General features: G+C 43.1%; 1 protein-coding gene across 1 annotated transcript; it reads left to right on the forward strand.

Annotated features, from left to right (window-relative positions):
* The first annotated feature begins 3,075 nt into the window (after positions 1-3,075).
* LOC124696734 (60S ribosomal protein L10-1-like) lies at positions 3,076-5,911 on the forward strand. The gene is made up of 4 exons (XM_047229417.1): positions 3,076-3,113; positions 4,942-5,443; positions 5,555-5,610; positions 5,835-5,911. The coding sequence occupies exons 1-4, from the start codon at positions 3,104-3,106 to the stop codon at positions 5,909-5,911; spliced, it is 645 nt and encodes a 214-aa protein (XP_047085373.1). The 5' UTR covers positions 3,076-3,103.
* The last annotated feature ends 10,409 nt before the right edge of the window (positions 5,912-16,320 follow it).

Genomic DNA, 16,320 nt, shown 5'->3' on the forward strand with positions numbered 1-16,320 from the left:
AAAAGAGAGAAGAATTACAAAAGAAAAGTACCGCTACAGTGATCCATTTCTTGAAACAGCAACACTGACACCACCAAGACTACATCAGAAGATCAGCTTCTCCATAATTGACGCCTCCAAGAAGGAAACGGTGCATAAACCCTATCGTCGCTCGATCAAAGATCTTAGGTTTTACCCTGAAGAAAGTTCTCACTCTAAAAATTTCCTTCAACAAGAACATTGCCAGGCACAATCAATTAAGGCCAGACTTTGTATTTTCACCCTGAAAGATAAGACTCTGAACTTCTCCTGTCCAGTCGCCCTCACATACAAGTCGTTTTTTCAAGTCACGAAGCACCAAGCCAATTCCACATCACCACCAAGATCCGACTATCATTGCTATTCCATCGATCTCTTGACATCTTGACATGGCACAAAAAGAATACGAAGGCACATATGCAACCCTGGCAAAATGCCACATTTGTAACAATGATCATAGTTAATGTGGAGATTTCATCTCGTGTCATCTTGAAATGACACAAAAAGAATATGAGGGCACATATGTGTGACCCTAGCAAAATGCAACACTTGTGCCAATATGATCATAGTTATTGTGGAGATTGTGAGATCTTCGTTTCATCAATTCAGTGCTGTTGTGAATGATGGGCCTGCTTTATTAGTGCCTAGGAGTTGTATACATATACACCATTTTGAGGCAACTTCTTCATTTATAGACTAAACATGGGAAGTGTGTGAAGGCTTTTGTACTGAACTAGATGTATGTGATTGAAGTGAACAAGTCCGGTATGAGCGACCAAGTGAGCAATGACAAACAAGCTAGCATGTCGAGTGTTTTAGATATTATGAACCATGGTGGTAGAAGTAGGAGACATCGGGAAGAAAGAACATCTACATTGTGATATAACAGCTCGTCGCCACAACTCAATTCCTGAATCGTTGGAAACAGAGCCACGGGATCCGTGTTGTTCTACATTGTCTACATCTGTAGGTGTATCGGGGGTCGCTTAACCGACAACTGCTACTGTTCACACAAGCCGCCTGTTTGGCCATCACCCCCGCCGACAGAGCATACTACTTGGCGGTGAGGAGGAGTCTATTGAGAGCCTCACGTCTGAGATACCTGCCAGCGATGTCATAGGGGCTTCGATCGAAGAGGAAGAAGATTCGAACCGCTCTATTTCTTCTGCCTGAGCTATGTCCGGCAACACCTAACAAGTAGCATTAAATGTAGAACTAGTGCTCCCTTTCTAGTAAATGTACTTAGAATTTCTGAGTTCAGAATGGTCGCGGCAGCAAGAAGCCTTTTCGAACCATTAGGAAGTATAGTACAGTTCTGAATATCTGATGCCTTTGTGCAACTGTTATTTCCTGGAACGTTGTGATGGTTAAGCTCCAGACCTCCACTTGGCTGACATCTCCGGACATCACATTTTCGAGTTCCACGTGTTTTGGTGCTAGCTAGTGCATTTTATGTTGTTTCTTGAACTACTCCTTCTAAGCACTTACGAGAAATCTACGATCATGTCATGGCAAATGCTTGTGCAACCTTGCCGTTGACAACCATGGGCCGTTTGGTAGTTCGGTCGATTTTGGGGCTGTATGGACATGCTTCGTGGGTGTTAACCCATTGAAAGCGAGCCACGAGCCATTTTTGCCACTTCATTTGGTTGCTTGTGGAGGCATTTTCTGCATAGGAGAGGGAACACTGTTCCCATTGTTTGGTTGGCTGCAACATGCATTTTCTGCCTTGTTGTTGCAACGCAACTCTTGTTTACTTGCGCACATGAGCCTGCTATGGTAACATCTTTCATTGGTGTGGTGATGTCACCCAACAGTGCTGACTGAATACGAACACATTCAACAACATTTAATTCATCAAAAGGTGTCGGTAATATACAACACATATTTACCCTACTAGACGATGCATCACTAGTTAATGTTGAGATTGTGAGATGTTTAATGCTCATGGATGATGGCCCACTTTATTGGTGCCTTGTCTATATATACGCCCGCTGAAAATCAATTTTCCATCTAGACTACAGAGTGCGGAAATGTGGATGTTCTGTACTGAACAAAGCATATGTGATTGCAGAGTATGACTAACCAAGTGAGCGACGAAGAGCCGGCTAGCCTACTATATTTTCTAGGCATTTAAGCCACGATGATAGAAGTAGGAGGCATCAGGAATACATTGTGATAGGACATGTACTAGAACAGCACATGAGAGCATGTCCATTCATCCAGCAAGCATCAAATGATCTTTTCCACGCCGCTAGGAAAATCTTTCAGGCTTGGGAACAACCACATAGTGGAAACACGGCAAAAAACCGAAAAGTTTGACCTGTTTGGCCGGGGTGACCAACCGGTTTTGAAGATAATGTACCAAACTTTGTCTTTGGATCATGCTGGCAAATATGCTGCCAAATCGTAATGGTAGCAGCAAAGAATCAAGCATGGATGCGATGTATTTGGTATAACTATGTCTTGTAGCTAAGTTTTCCATATATTTTTGTGCCCATCCACCGTTAATAGGCGCCACTAAGATCACTGATATTCATTCTCAATAAAAAAAAGATCACTTGCTATTCAACTTAGCATATTGCCTTTTTTAAAATAATTTTACGCTAACCCAAGTTCAGATATTTGGACACTTAATTATTATGTTTGGAAATAAAACCTTTGTTTTGTTGCTGGTAGCAAGACCTCTGAATTCGAAAAATGAAATTTCGAGGTCGAATTCTGATGCATGGGGGTTGAAGATGATGACACCATCTCTTGCGACACGTGTCATGTAAATGTATCGTGTTGGGTTTTGTTCCGGTCTGTGGAGAGGATTAACTTACGTGTGTCGAGTCGCCCATCGTGCACCTGGGCCCGTAAACTGGTCTTATTTTACCCGGCCCAGCCAAACGAGGCGCCGGCCGCGGGGCCCCAATTCCACCGCGGAGGTAACGCAGGCGCCACGCCACTCCGCTCCTCTTCCGACCCGTCTTCAAAACCTCCCCTTGAGCCCTACACTGCTCCGGTGTTCCCTCACGCCGCCGCCGTCGTCTTCGCGTTCGTGTTCGCCTCCCTCCTCCGGCGCCTCGCCCCCGCCGTCGCCATGGGGAGACGTAAGATCCCTCGAATCCCTTCCCTCCCCTCTCCATGCTTGCTCGCGGTTTCGATTCGTGCGATGACTGGCTGCGGCCGCGCGGTAGGATTTTGTCTCCGTGCCTAGGTCTTGCCTGATTAGGCCCCTTCGTGGAATGTTGACGGGAGGCGAGGTCCGATGACCTGCGACATAGATAGGGTTTTACTTGTTGCCTACCGATGATGAGTTCCTGGTGCTTAGCATCTCTGTGCGAGTGTGCGTGTATTGTTCGGGTAATTTTTGTTCCCGATGATGAGTTCCATGATCATTCCGTCAGACTTTTCAAATCTGGGTTCCATTATCAGTATACACCTCGTAGGTGACGGCTACTATGGTTCCTACAGAATGTTTTTTTGATTTTTCCCGTGCTGTATGGTCTATATTATTGGATTTTGATCAACTGTGTTTGTCTATAAAAATATGTGCCATCATTCTTGTTAATATGTTTCTAGTTTTGGTCTCAGTCTTTTGGGAACTTCAGTAAACATATGCTCTGAAAAGGGTATTAGTCTAGAGCTGTCATTTTATCTGGGACTGATCATCTTGCTGTCATTTCTGCAATTCTGCTTGATGTGTTTATATTATGTTTGTTGACTTGAAACCCATGCTGACATGGATGCAGTCTACACTGTACTACCTCTGATTTTTTTTTTGATTCATGTGTCCAGTATTATGTGAACCATACCTGTGAGATGATTTGGCAAAAGTTAGATTATCTATGCTATGAGGTTTCAAGTGTGATATATGCTTTAATTGTTTTGTCAAGTGAAAATTCTTAACTATACATCATCTATTCTGTGGAAGATGATGCTGGTTTTCTTCCTCTGCTGTTATCTTCATCACGTAATTTAATGATTATTGTTTTCCTGTTAACTTAGGTACTAAGTATTTAACCATTGCCTGTTGTACACATTTCATTAGTTAAGGCTGTTGTTTGTTGGATCCCTGTAATCTGTAGAGAATATGCAAATGGTAGAAATTTACGAGATGTATTAAAGAAGTGATTTATACTCGTGCTGGTGTCTATTACATTGTTAGTGTTTAATTATGTTGTCAGCTTCCCTTCTGGTACTGTTTATAAGTTCTATATTATGATTGCCGATTTGCAACCCATGCTACCATGCATGCAGTATACACTATTATCTACCACTGCTCTTACTCATGGTCTTGTATCATGTGTATCATACCTGTGAGATGATCTGGCCAAAGTTAGATTATCTATGCTGGTTTCAGTTGTGAATATTATGTCAAGTGTAAAAGGTATCATTAACAGCAATTGTCTTGTTGGAGAAAAATGATGTAGTTTTCTGCCTGCGCAGTTATGTTTACAACATCATTCCATGGTTATTTTTTGTGTGTTAGTGTTACTAGCATAAGTTACCTTTTGTTCACATTTTTTGGTCAAAGCTGTAGCCTGTAGGATCCTTGTAATATGTAGAGAATTTTTACATGCTTGAAATTTGTGAGATTTATTAAGGTGTTTCTACTTGTGATGCTGCTTATGCAATGCAATGACTACAATGTTATTGTTTAATTTTGTTGTCAGCTGCAGTCCACCCTTCGGGTAGTGTTAACTATAAACTGTTTATGCTTAAAGAGAAATTTGATTAGAGAAAGATTTTCTCTCTGCAGTATCACAATTTGACTGGTTTCTATCTTATCATACATGACTTATTTGGCTGATTGATCTGTGAGCTTTTCCTATTTGGTTATACAGAAACATTCTTCCGATTTAATGCTCAGAATTGTGTGACCTGCATTTGTATTGTATTTGACTACTCAAAATTCTGGGCCTTTTTCCTCACCAGGGCCTGCTAGGTGCTACCGCCAGATCAAGAACAAGCCATACCCCAAGTCAAGGTACTGCCGTGGTGTCCCTGACCCGAAGATCAAGATCTTCGACGTTGGGATGAAGAAGAAGGGAGTGGACGAGTTTCCCTCCTGCGTCCACCTGGTCAGCTGGGAAAAAGAGAACGTCTCCAGTGAGGCTCTTGAGGCTGCCCGTATTGCTTGCAACAAGTACATGACCAAACATGCTGGCAAGGAAGCGTTCCACCTGAGGGTCAGGGTCCATCCATACCATGTCCTTCGTATCAACAAAATGCTTTCATGTGCCGGGGCTGATAGGCTCCAGACTGGAATGAGGGGTGCTTTTGGGAAGCCTCAAGGTACCTGCGCTCGTGTTGACATTGGCCAAGTCCTCCTTTCGGTGCGCTGCAAGGAGAGCAATGTTGTTCACGCTGAAGAATCCCTCCGCCGTGCCAAGTTCAAGTTCCCTGGCCGTCAGAAGATCATCCGCAGCAGGAAGTGGTACGTGTGAAATATGCTGTTCGCCTTTTCAACTCAGTGTTTGTTCACTCTGTTACTGAAGGGCTGTGAGATGTCTTGGTTGTGACGTTGCTAATGTACTTTATTGTTCAGGGGCTTTACAAAGTACAACACTGAAGATTATATTGATGCTGCTATTTTAGTTGACTGTAATATTTTTTTTTAAAGTTCTATGCTCTTATGCTGCTATAGGTGTATTTTCCCTGATTACTGCTTATTGTAATAGTTCTGTTATACAATGTATTCTGAACATTATAATCTTTATATGTTGGTTTCTGTTATGTCACATTCAATCTGCTTGCTGATTGAACTTTTTATTTGTATTGTTAGCTGATATACGTGTAAGTACTACACAATCTCATACTGTTTCTTCTTCTGTCTCTGCAGCTTCTTGGTGTCCATGGCCCTATTGCTAAGCGTGCACCTGGGCAGGGCATCATGGCTTGTTGAAGTGTACACAGACTTGAGACCTTAATTTTTTTTTGCGTTAGTCTAATTTTCCATGCTAGAACGACTGTTAAGTAAAGTTGGCTGTTGGCTGCGACGTGATCTGCTCCCTAGTAGCTCTCTCTGTAGGCCGTTTTTGGTGGTGGAGGTTTACATATCTACGGTTGTGTTGTTTCAACCCTTTATGCTGATCCATATCCGCAAGTGCTAGAGAATTGTGGATTAACTGCTCTGAATCATGCAGTAATGTTGTATCACGCACTTATGCTCATCGTGTACTACTGCGGATTTTATGAGCCAAGTGTTCCCATGTCCTGATGTGACAACAACGTGCATGTGTTTTTGTGATAAATCTAGTAATTTCTTGCGTTGCAACTCATTGCTTGCTTAGTTATACTTGATGTGGAATTGAAGTTATCTTGTTGGCTTCTGAGAATTGCTGTCGATTTGATCTGTAGCTTTGATGTTTTGTTATAGTTATTCTTCATTTGAGTACGTCCTGGATGACTCGGTCAGTCCAATCTAATCTTCAGGTTGTGATGTTTGTGTGTTTTGTATTCAAAAGCCATTGCACCACATGATCAGTGTCTTAAGCCTGAGTGATGGTAAGTGATGTGTACGTCCGTTTGCTGCTTGTTTTTTTGCTGGCTGCTTTTCTGTAGTTAAAATGATCGGTTAGCGCCCTGATCCTATTATATCCCATTGATATTTCTCGATTATCTTCAGTTTAGCATCATATCAGTAGAAATAGCAGAAACCGAAATAAGTTCCCCACTTCAGTTCTATTATATTCAGTCTACTGTATAAAAGAGAACCATCACTTGGTACAGTATCATTCTTCAGTCTAGCAGCAAGGTCCAGTATTTCCAATGATTGAACTGGGACTTGCAGTGGAGGCAGGACGTACTCAGCCGCATGCTCACCCAGCACCAGCAGGTTCAGAATTCTATGCAGAATTATGAATGTCACAGTACCTACACCATCGCTTTCTTAATTCTCTGCTTAAATTTCTGATGGATACCATTTTCACAGCAGGGTTCCGCATATTTTCATCTGTCAGGAAATTCTTCGTGTAGGGGGACTCTGGCTCTTCGGATCACACATGAACGGAGTGCCGGCCGCCGCGTGCATTGACCCCATGTTTCCTGGAATCATTGCGTCCTTGGCTTGTGCCTGGGTATCTGCCGGATGCATGTAGTAACATTCTTCTCGTTCTCATCAGAGACACCTACAGATCTCTGATCTGAATCTGGTGGATGTACCGTGGGCCTTTCTCCCTGCATGCTAAAGAAGAAAAGCTTCCACGAAACTGGAATTTGAAGGACCCATATATATGCATCGGTGGGAGGCGGTAGGGCAGTCAAGACGGCCATGATCAGGACCGGAAACGAACGAGATTTGACAGGGAATTGCGAGCTGTGGTGGTCGAGGGAAAGACGCACGGCACGGGGCAAAAGGCCTCCTCCTCCTCGCCGCCGCTTCTTTTCTGGTGGGTGGTGGCAAGCTGGGGGAGGGTTTTGGGTTTTGTGTGATGCTGCTGTTGGCGGTGACCAGGAATGCCGTGCGTCCTGTCTGGTCGTTAAGTAGGGCCTCGCTATGTGGTATCCCTCCGATCCATATTCGTTTCAAGTGTTCAGTAATTTTTTTTGTTCAGTGAAAATATTTTTCTTGCATTGTTCCTCTACAAGGAGTGACTCTTACTGCTAAGAACAATCTAGCTCAGCGTTAGTTCAGGAGTAGGAAGCGTTGCTTTCGAGATGAGGATGAAATGATACAACGCTTGTTATTTAACTGTCCTTTCGCACGACTATGGGGCACATTGTTCATTTCATATATTCTTCCACCTTGAACTACGAATATGATCAGAAATAGGCTGCCTGGTACTAGCAAAAAAACTTAAGGTACACATCGTGAAGGTGTGCGCTTCATATGTCAGGCTTTTTATTTGTTGGCTATTTGGAATCACCGAAAGAATATTGTTTTCAACAACAAAAAAGTTTATAATGCAGCTTATCCACATGGGCTACCTATTAGATCCATATGTGATCCTTGCTTCGTCAAGCAGAGGAGCAGAATACTATCTACTCTTGGTGCAACCATATGGAGATGGTCGAATGGGCTATGTGCAACCAGTATAGCCATCAACGTACTAATAAGATTATTGTTGCATAAATGTAAAATGTGGTCTTTATTGAGCTTGTTTTAGCGCTTTTGTTGTAATCTTTATTATGTACTGATTTTTCAGACTATTAACACTATAATAGTGGATGGGCATGTGCACCAATTAATCGGTGCAAATTACCGGGGTTTTTCCCTCTATCTCCCTATTTTTTGTTCAGTCATCTCCATGGATTAGTAATCATTCTTTTTGTTATTTGTATTTTTTGTATTTGTCTCTCTATGAAGGCATGAATCTGCATTTTATCTAAAAACAAGAGATGTCTTAGGAAAACTAAGAAAAAACCAAGTACAGTTGTACATCTGTACTAAATTATTATGTCTGATGTACAAGATATATAAGGGATAAGGGTTGCCTTTTCATGACTTTTGTGCATAGCATGCTCTTGAACTTGGAAATATATACACCAGAAATTTGAAGCGTACGTACTCGTATATGGCGCCACCAGATTGGACCCAAAACGTACAATGAATAGGGTGGAAAAGTTATACTGCCTCCGTGGCAAAAAGAAAAGTGATGCCGACCCGACTAGCGTCTCTTCCGGATCTAAACAACGCAATGATGCCAAACCTGCCTTTCACCTTTCCCTTTCCCGTTGTGCGTTTGTGTCTGCTAGGGCTGGAGGCTTGGAATATGGCCTAGCTGCTGCTCCACACGTCCGTGTCTCACTATCTAAGGCTCTGTATGCGTATCCATGCTCCTCGCAGTGTGTAGCTGCCTGGATGTATTACTTCCTGCAGGACAAGGCGCTGGTAGTGGTAGTGGAGTTTCCGTATCACCTTTTGGCAAGTTTCTAGCTAGCAGGGTTTTGTTGTTGTGTTTTGGATATAGTGTGCTTAATTCATTGGATGTTTACATGGGTAGCTTTTGGTAAACATGCATGTTTCGATCAATGAGTGTGAGGCCGCCTTTATGCCCATGTCATGTCAGAATAAGGTCCTCCCCGCTCTATCCTCGCTCCGGTGGTGCATCTAGCGCCGACGGAGGGCGCGTGGAGTTGTGTGCCCGTCGGATCTCCTGGGATCCGGTCGGTTTTCGTGTTTATTGGTGTGGTTTCATGATAGTCTCTTCCGATCTACGGTTGTCATCATTGGCGATGGTTGCTACTCTGGTGCGCTGGTCCTTTGGGACCTTAGCACGACGACTTCCCGTCTGTCTACTACAACAAGCTCTACTACGACAAGCTTTGCTTGACTCCGGCGATGGAGGGGCGAGGACAGCGGCGCGCCTTCGGCTCGTGCTAGTGTTTGTAGTCGTCGCTAGGTGGTCCGAGTACCAATTTGTAATTTTCTTTACTTTTTGGGTTATTTGTACTACTGTTGATGATTATTAATAGATCGGTGGATTTCTCGCAAAAAAAAAAAATGAACTCTGTCCGGGCTCTCCTCTCCATTTTTTTTTCGAAATTATTATTAGTTTGTTCTTAAATATAGAACGTTTTGGGAGTTGAAATTGAAGCCCAAAACGTCTTATAATTAGTAACAGAGGACATTCAGCATCATGTATATAGTTACCTAATGCACGGTGCAATTTACTACTCTCTGTATTTCTATCGGTGGCCTTGCCTTGTTTTATAGGAGGTTGTACCATTTTACAGACATGTTTGATTGCAGAAAAAGGTCCACATAATCAGTTACGAGGACATTCAGCATCATGTATTATCATGGGCTAAATCCTACACAAACTTATTAATTAGCAGCGACAAACATGTGCAAATAATACAAATACCACATTTATACAGAAAAGCTAGCTAGCCTTTATGCCGCCTTTTGGTCTAATTCCGGCTTTAACCCTTTGTGCAAACCCTAATGCATGCCCTAATGGCCCAGCTTTTGTCCTTTGGATCGGCAACATTAAGAAAGCAAGGCAGGCAAGAAAGACGATAAAAGGAACAAAACAAAGGAGAAAAAAAGGGGCCACAAAAGGTGGTGAGAAAAGGAAACAAAGTGGATCATCATCATGTTCTTGTACGCATGTCGCCTCGTTAATTGCCACACTCATCATAATCTTCATCTCTTATCTAGCTTAATTAGCTTAGAATGGGGCATGACATTTCTGGGGTGAAAGTATCTACATATAATCATACATTCTATGAAATTGGATACCTTTAATAGAAGTTCATTTCACAATTGCTCATGGTACCTCATGGATGTCTCCAAGCTTTAACGAAGCCTGATGTGTGTCTTTCATGATAGCACAAAGATTTCAGATAATCATCGTAGTTAGTAAGAGTTTAGAGTTCTGAGCTGTAATCACTGCATGTTCATAATTAGTTAACATGGTTCATGCATTTACGTACACCATTCTCTGGGCGTCTTGAGAAATGGTTTCATCAAGTTACTCGGGTAAATGTATCAATATATATCCATACTATATGTTTGGGAGTACAAAGAAAAGTTATCAGGTGGTTACATATATAATTAATAGGAAGTTCATTTTAAATTTGGTCATGGTACCTCACATGCATGTCTCCAAGCTTTAAAGAATTCTGATGTGTTTCATGATAGCACAAAGATTTTGTATAATCATCATTATCAGGACAGATTAGAGTTCCAAGTTGTAATTAGTGTATGCTCATAATTAGTTAATTAGGTTCATGCATATACCTGCACACGGCGTCTTGAGAAATAGTTTCTTTACCAAAACTGAATTTCTTAGGAGAGCACAACACATTTGTTGACCAAAATTGCTATTCCAAATGAGCAGCAAAGCTAGATTGTACTCCCTTGGTCCCGATGATTAAGGCATATCTTTATATCGTTAAGACGTCTTTGACCACAATTAGTCTTTTAATATGCAAATTATGTGATACAAAATTGTAAACGAATCCAGTGACACAAAATTCATGTCATATAACCTTGTATTTATTGAGTGGTCGTTAGTGAAAGACTTGCGTTAATGAAACAAAATACGCCTTGGTTTTAGGAACAGAGGTTGTATGATTATGACGATGTTATTTTTTAACCGAGTAACGAAATACTACTTAATTAGTTGAATACCGTTCAGTGCAGTGAAATTTTGATAGACGTCACTGGTGGACTGAACCGATGTGTGCCTAGTCCACTGTTAATTGCGCCAGCTGGGGCAGGGCTCCACAGCTTCCTGCTCAACATCATGACCTAGTGGGAGTGTTGTGCATCAGTATTATGCTATAATATGATAGGTATAATAACAAAGTAATTCACACATTAGTCTCTCGTATGGTGTATGCACCGAGAGATGCACACATGCTAAATGACCTCACACTACCACACAAAAGGTCTCTAGAGACAGGCGCTTGACCTCCTGTATGGGTTTGGTTCTCAGGAAAAGTTTTATCTATCCAATTCTAATTTTTATATGAATATTAGTTTTAAAGTTTTTTAGGCCTTTAAATAATATCTACATATGAATTTAGAGTTTATTAAATTCCTAGGAAAGTAAGCAAAAAAATTATTAAGACACAAATGGAAAAATTCCATGTTTCTTCTGGAAAATTTTGAACAAGTCAATCAAAATCAATAACATTTTCTAATAATTTTTATTGAATATTCAAAAATGATTTATTCGAGACATTACACCACCTAGGGAATGGGTCGAGCAATCTAGTTTCAATTGTCTTTGTCTTAATAGAAAATGTTTTTCTGGGTTTCTTGTTTCAAAGTGCATTGAGTTTTTTTTTTTTTTTTGCCGTGTGCTAGTAAATGATGAACGGTCATCACGGCTTGTTGGAAGCAGTGGGGAGTACACACGTATGTAAGTGCATGTTTATGTCTTTCTAGGTAGCTTAGGCTTATCAGCCTAGCACACCCCTCAAATTGCATCATTTCGACACGACCGTCTGGAATATATCTAAGTGATTGCATGCCCGACTCCTTTTTAATGGTATCGTCGCGTCCATCCATAATAATGCACAGGGCCTCCGATCGAAACGTGTGCTTGTACGTGCATGCATCATTGGTTCATGAAGTCGACTAGCTAGTGACCCAAAATTCCCTTTCCGTAGGGGTAAATCTATGATCTTACCTGTGCTGTTATGGTTTCGTAGTTATGGTTTAAAATTGGTATGCAAATTTTTGAATAATGAGGATATATTAATACTAAGATGATACTAATTACACATATTGCAAATTCGCTATGCAAATGATTATTAGAAACAAAAAAAAGTGTATGCTACTGTGGTATGTAGATATGTTAGTCTGTATATATCCTAGAAAAAAATAATGTAGATAATTTTTTTGTGAATGAATAAAATATAGATATGCTTGCCTTATAGTTCTCCAGTTGCAAGTGACAACACAATCCATCCAACTAATTAACATGATATCCTTAGTGATGCAGTACGTAAAGTACATCCTTTTGCAACACTTATCTGGGGCAACACTTTTTTAGAACGATTTGCAACACTTTCGATCACTACATATATCCTCTAGATCCTGATTATTCTTGCCCACGATTTTTTTCCACAAGTTAAAGACTAATTTAGGCAGATAAAGTCCGGCCATGTTTGGACTTTGGAGGCCAAGAGATCTCATTCTCATCAAATCTCGTTTGAAGAATTGTATAATCAAGGAACACGTGCGCGATAATCACCGCACCGTATCCAAACCAAGGATCACAAAGGACAATTCATCTTTGAGAACCTAGAACAATATATGTTTCCTACAAGATCACAATCAGATTACACGCACAAGATTATGCATGACAAGACAAACTTGCATGCATGCATATTGGTTCAGCATTCGAGAAACCATCATCCAACTACATAGTTACTATATATCTTTCCTTATAAAAGAGTAGCTCTTTTCGGTAAATGATACGGGATCTTGGTACGTGGTGATTTGAACTTGATGTGGCTAGCTAGCAAGTGCGTGTGTGTATGTGTGTGCGCGTGTGTGTTCCTTTTGGAATTTCCCGGTGGTGCATGCAAAGTAGGGTTGCAAGCAATAATTAAAGGGAACGGACAGCAAGTACTGCACCGTGCATGGTGGAGAAGATGATGGTCTCATCCCCACCATACGCACCAGCCAGCCGCACATTCATGCCAAACAAGAAAATTACAAGGTGAGACCATGCAAATACGAGTTGCATGCCTCCATATATACATGCATATGCATCAATGCCCATGTCAAACTCTGAATCAATGACAAGAATACATTTCTCATTTGTTTCGAAATGGTAAAAGTTAATCCCTCCGCTCCGTTCCATAATTCTTGTTGTGGTTTTAATTTGAATTTGAACTAAAACCACAACTGTTAGTGTTAGAGTATATGTACGATTTAGGTAATCTAGGATAAAGATAGATCTCATGTCTTGTCTTGCACTCCAAGATGACCCCTGCACGCCTATATATACTCGCCCATGAGGCTTAATAATGCATCCATCATATTCTGCCAATCTCTCTCCCTCTCTATCGTTCTACATGGTATCAGAGTGGCACCGATCTTGACCTAGCCGCCGCCGCACTTCCGCACTGCGCCGCCCCTCCGGGGGCCGCGCAACCCGTATGAGGGTTCGCCCGCCGATCGGTTGATGGGCTGCCCTCTCGTCTCTTTTTTCCGGTCTGTAGATCGGTTTTCTTTTTGTCCACCGGTCGCTCGATCGACGTTTTCTTTTTTTTGGTTTTACCGATCATAGATCGGATTGAGTCGCCCATCGCAGTCGTCCACCTGCACCTCTACTCCAACCTCGGCGTCGACTGAACCGGCCATCTTCATAAACCGCGCGGCGCGTAGTCCACGCCATGGCACGTGTAGCGCCGTCGTCGGTCTGATCAACCGACCCCACACACGTCTCCGCCAAGCACGTCCCCGACCACGCGCCTACCACCGATTGAGAATCGGGTTGCCGCTGCGTCACCCCTTCGGGCCCCATCGCCGCCACCTTTGGTCCACGCTACCGGCCTCCAATGCGCCTTCCGAGACGTGTACGTCGCTGGTGGTCTCCCGCCCTGCACCGACTCGCGTCCTGCAGCTACGCCGGCCCCTTGGGCCGAGACGTCGCCGCACGCAGTCTACTTCGTCGTACCCGCGCACTGACGTCCCAGGCAAACCCCGCGCCGCCTCCCTTGGCGCGCTACACCACTGTCAACACAAGGTCTACGTCAAGCCACCGGGTTCTTCTTCGCCTACTTCGAGTACCGCCACCGCACCTCCACAGGTAACCTGCATGACCACTTCTGGTCGCCGCAGGCCTCACCGACCACATCTAGAGTCTAGGCATCCAGCATGGCCACTCTTGGCCACCGCTGGTTTCGACGCCTTCTGCGTCTCCCTCCACCATGACCTCATCACCAACGTCATCATCTCGACCCCGACTACTTCGTCTACTCCGATAACTGCGGACTGCATCGACACCTCTCCCTCTACGCTGCTCTGCGTCTCGCCACCGCTCAGGAGGCCTCCTCTACTGGTCCCCCTGACACTGGCGCATGGTCCATGATGGTCCCTGCCTCGCACGCCCGGTATTGGCAACACTGGTACGTGCCTTCGTCCCCGACGCGTCCCCGGGCCGGGCAAGCTCGGATCGGCGCCTCGTCCTCGTCGGCTTCGACAACGTCTTCCGCGGCATCGACTCTTCTACGACTGCCTCGACCACGTCGCCAATTTCGTCTTTGCGTACTCGGTTCTGGCAAAACCGGAGTATGCCTTCGTCCCCGACGTGCGCCTAGTTCTGGCAAAACTAGGGCAGCACCTCATCCTTGATGGTTCGGACTGCATCGACTCGGCATGGACACCCCTCTTCGACGACTGTCCGACGCGTCTCTGTCACTCTCCTCGTGCACTATGCGCTTGCGGCTTCATGTGCGGCTACCTCGACACCGGCACCCGACCATGGCATCCCCTCGCACGGCTACCCCGACCAAAGTTGCAGCACCCACACGCTCTTGGCTACCTCAACATCGGCACAAAGGGCTATCACCTCGCATGAGCACATCGGCTTCTTCTACAGTCCAAGCATTCCGCGACGCGACACCGTCCACAATGCTCCTGCTACGACTGCGGGGGAGTGTCAGCCTTCTGGGGTCCACTTCGGTTTATCTCTAGTCTGACCGTCCACGTCGTTCATGTTGTTCACGACGCTCACGCTACGACTGCGGGGGAGTGTTAGAATATATGTACGGTTTAGGTAATCTGGGATAGCGATAGATCTCGTGTCTTGTCTTGCACTCCAAGATGATATATACTCGCCTATGAGCTCAATAATACATCTATCATATTCTACCAATCTCTCTCCCTCTTTATCGTTCTACAACAACAAAAATTATGGAATGGCGGGACTATAACATAACATATATTGTAAATCTAAGGGCTCCTTTGATTCTCATGATAGGAAAAGCATATGAATATGAAATACATAGGATTAGGATATCATACCTAATTGATTCCTATAGGAAGATGAGTTCCCTTTGATTGTGCCAAAAGATTTTTTTCCATGAGGGATGACCTCATGTTTTTTTCTATAGGATTTGCACTACACAATTCCTATGGGATATGTTCCTATGAATTTTTTTAGAAACATAGTACAAACGTAGCTCACATACACGTGCATATACTCACCCCTATGAATTAAACAACTGGTATAGGAAAAAATCCCATAGGATCCAAATCCTACACAATTCCTATACAAATCCTATTAATCAAATGAGCCCTAAAACTTATCACAATGCAAATCTACAATTTTATTGGTTCACATAATATCTAACATTGTCTATCAACAATTGTTCTAAATGTTTTTGATCTCACAAGTGTCACATTCTTTTTTTTCATTTTTCTCAAATCACTCGCCTTCTCAGGTGCACAAAGTCCGCTCTCCCGAGAATTGCATGTGATGGCTATACATATAGGTACACAAAACAACATGATGAAACTACTACACTAGCATGGGTACACAGATATGGCATTGATCATCTCTTGCACATGAGCATGATACTCCCATCTTTCTACAAAATCTTGTGTGGAATCATTGCCCCTCCTCCCTAGCTTTTCTCTGTAGCTTGTACATCTCTATATCTATGTACATATATGTACACCCATATCGCTAGCTCTATGCATCAACCACTAGTGCACCATCCCTTACATTCTTCCGACATATTAATTCTCTTCTCCACCAGCTGCAGCATCTTCCTGCTAGCTCACCAACTCAGCTCTCTCGTCTCCTCATCCCTTCTACTTCAACCTTCAATATCACCAACATCAGCCTGTGCCATTTCCTTCAGCTGCTATCAAGACTTCTTGGTTAATCCATCGCTAAG

Source organism: Lolium rigidum, chromosome 3 (genome assembly GCF_022539505.1).
Source record: "Lolium rigidum isolate FL_2022 chromosome 3, APGP_CSIRO_Lrig_0.1, whole genome shotgun sequence".
NCBI lineage: Eukaryota > Viridiplantae > Streptophyta > Magnoliopsida > Poales > Poaceae > Lolium > Lolium rigidum.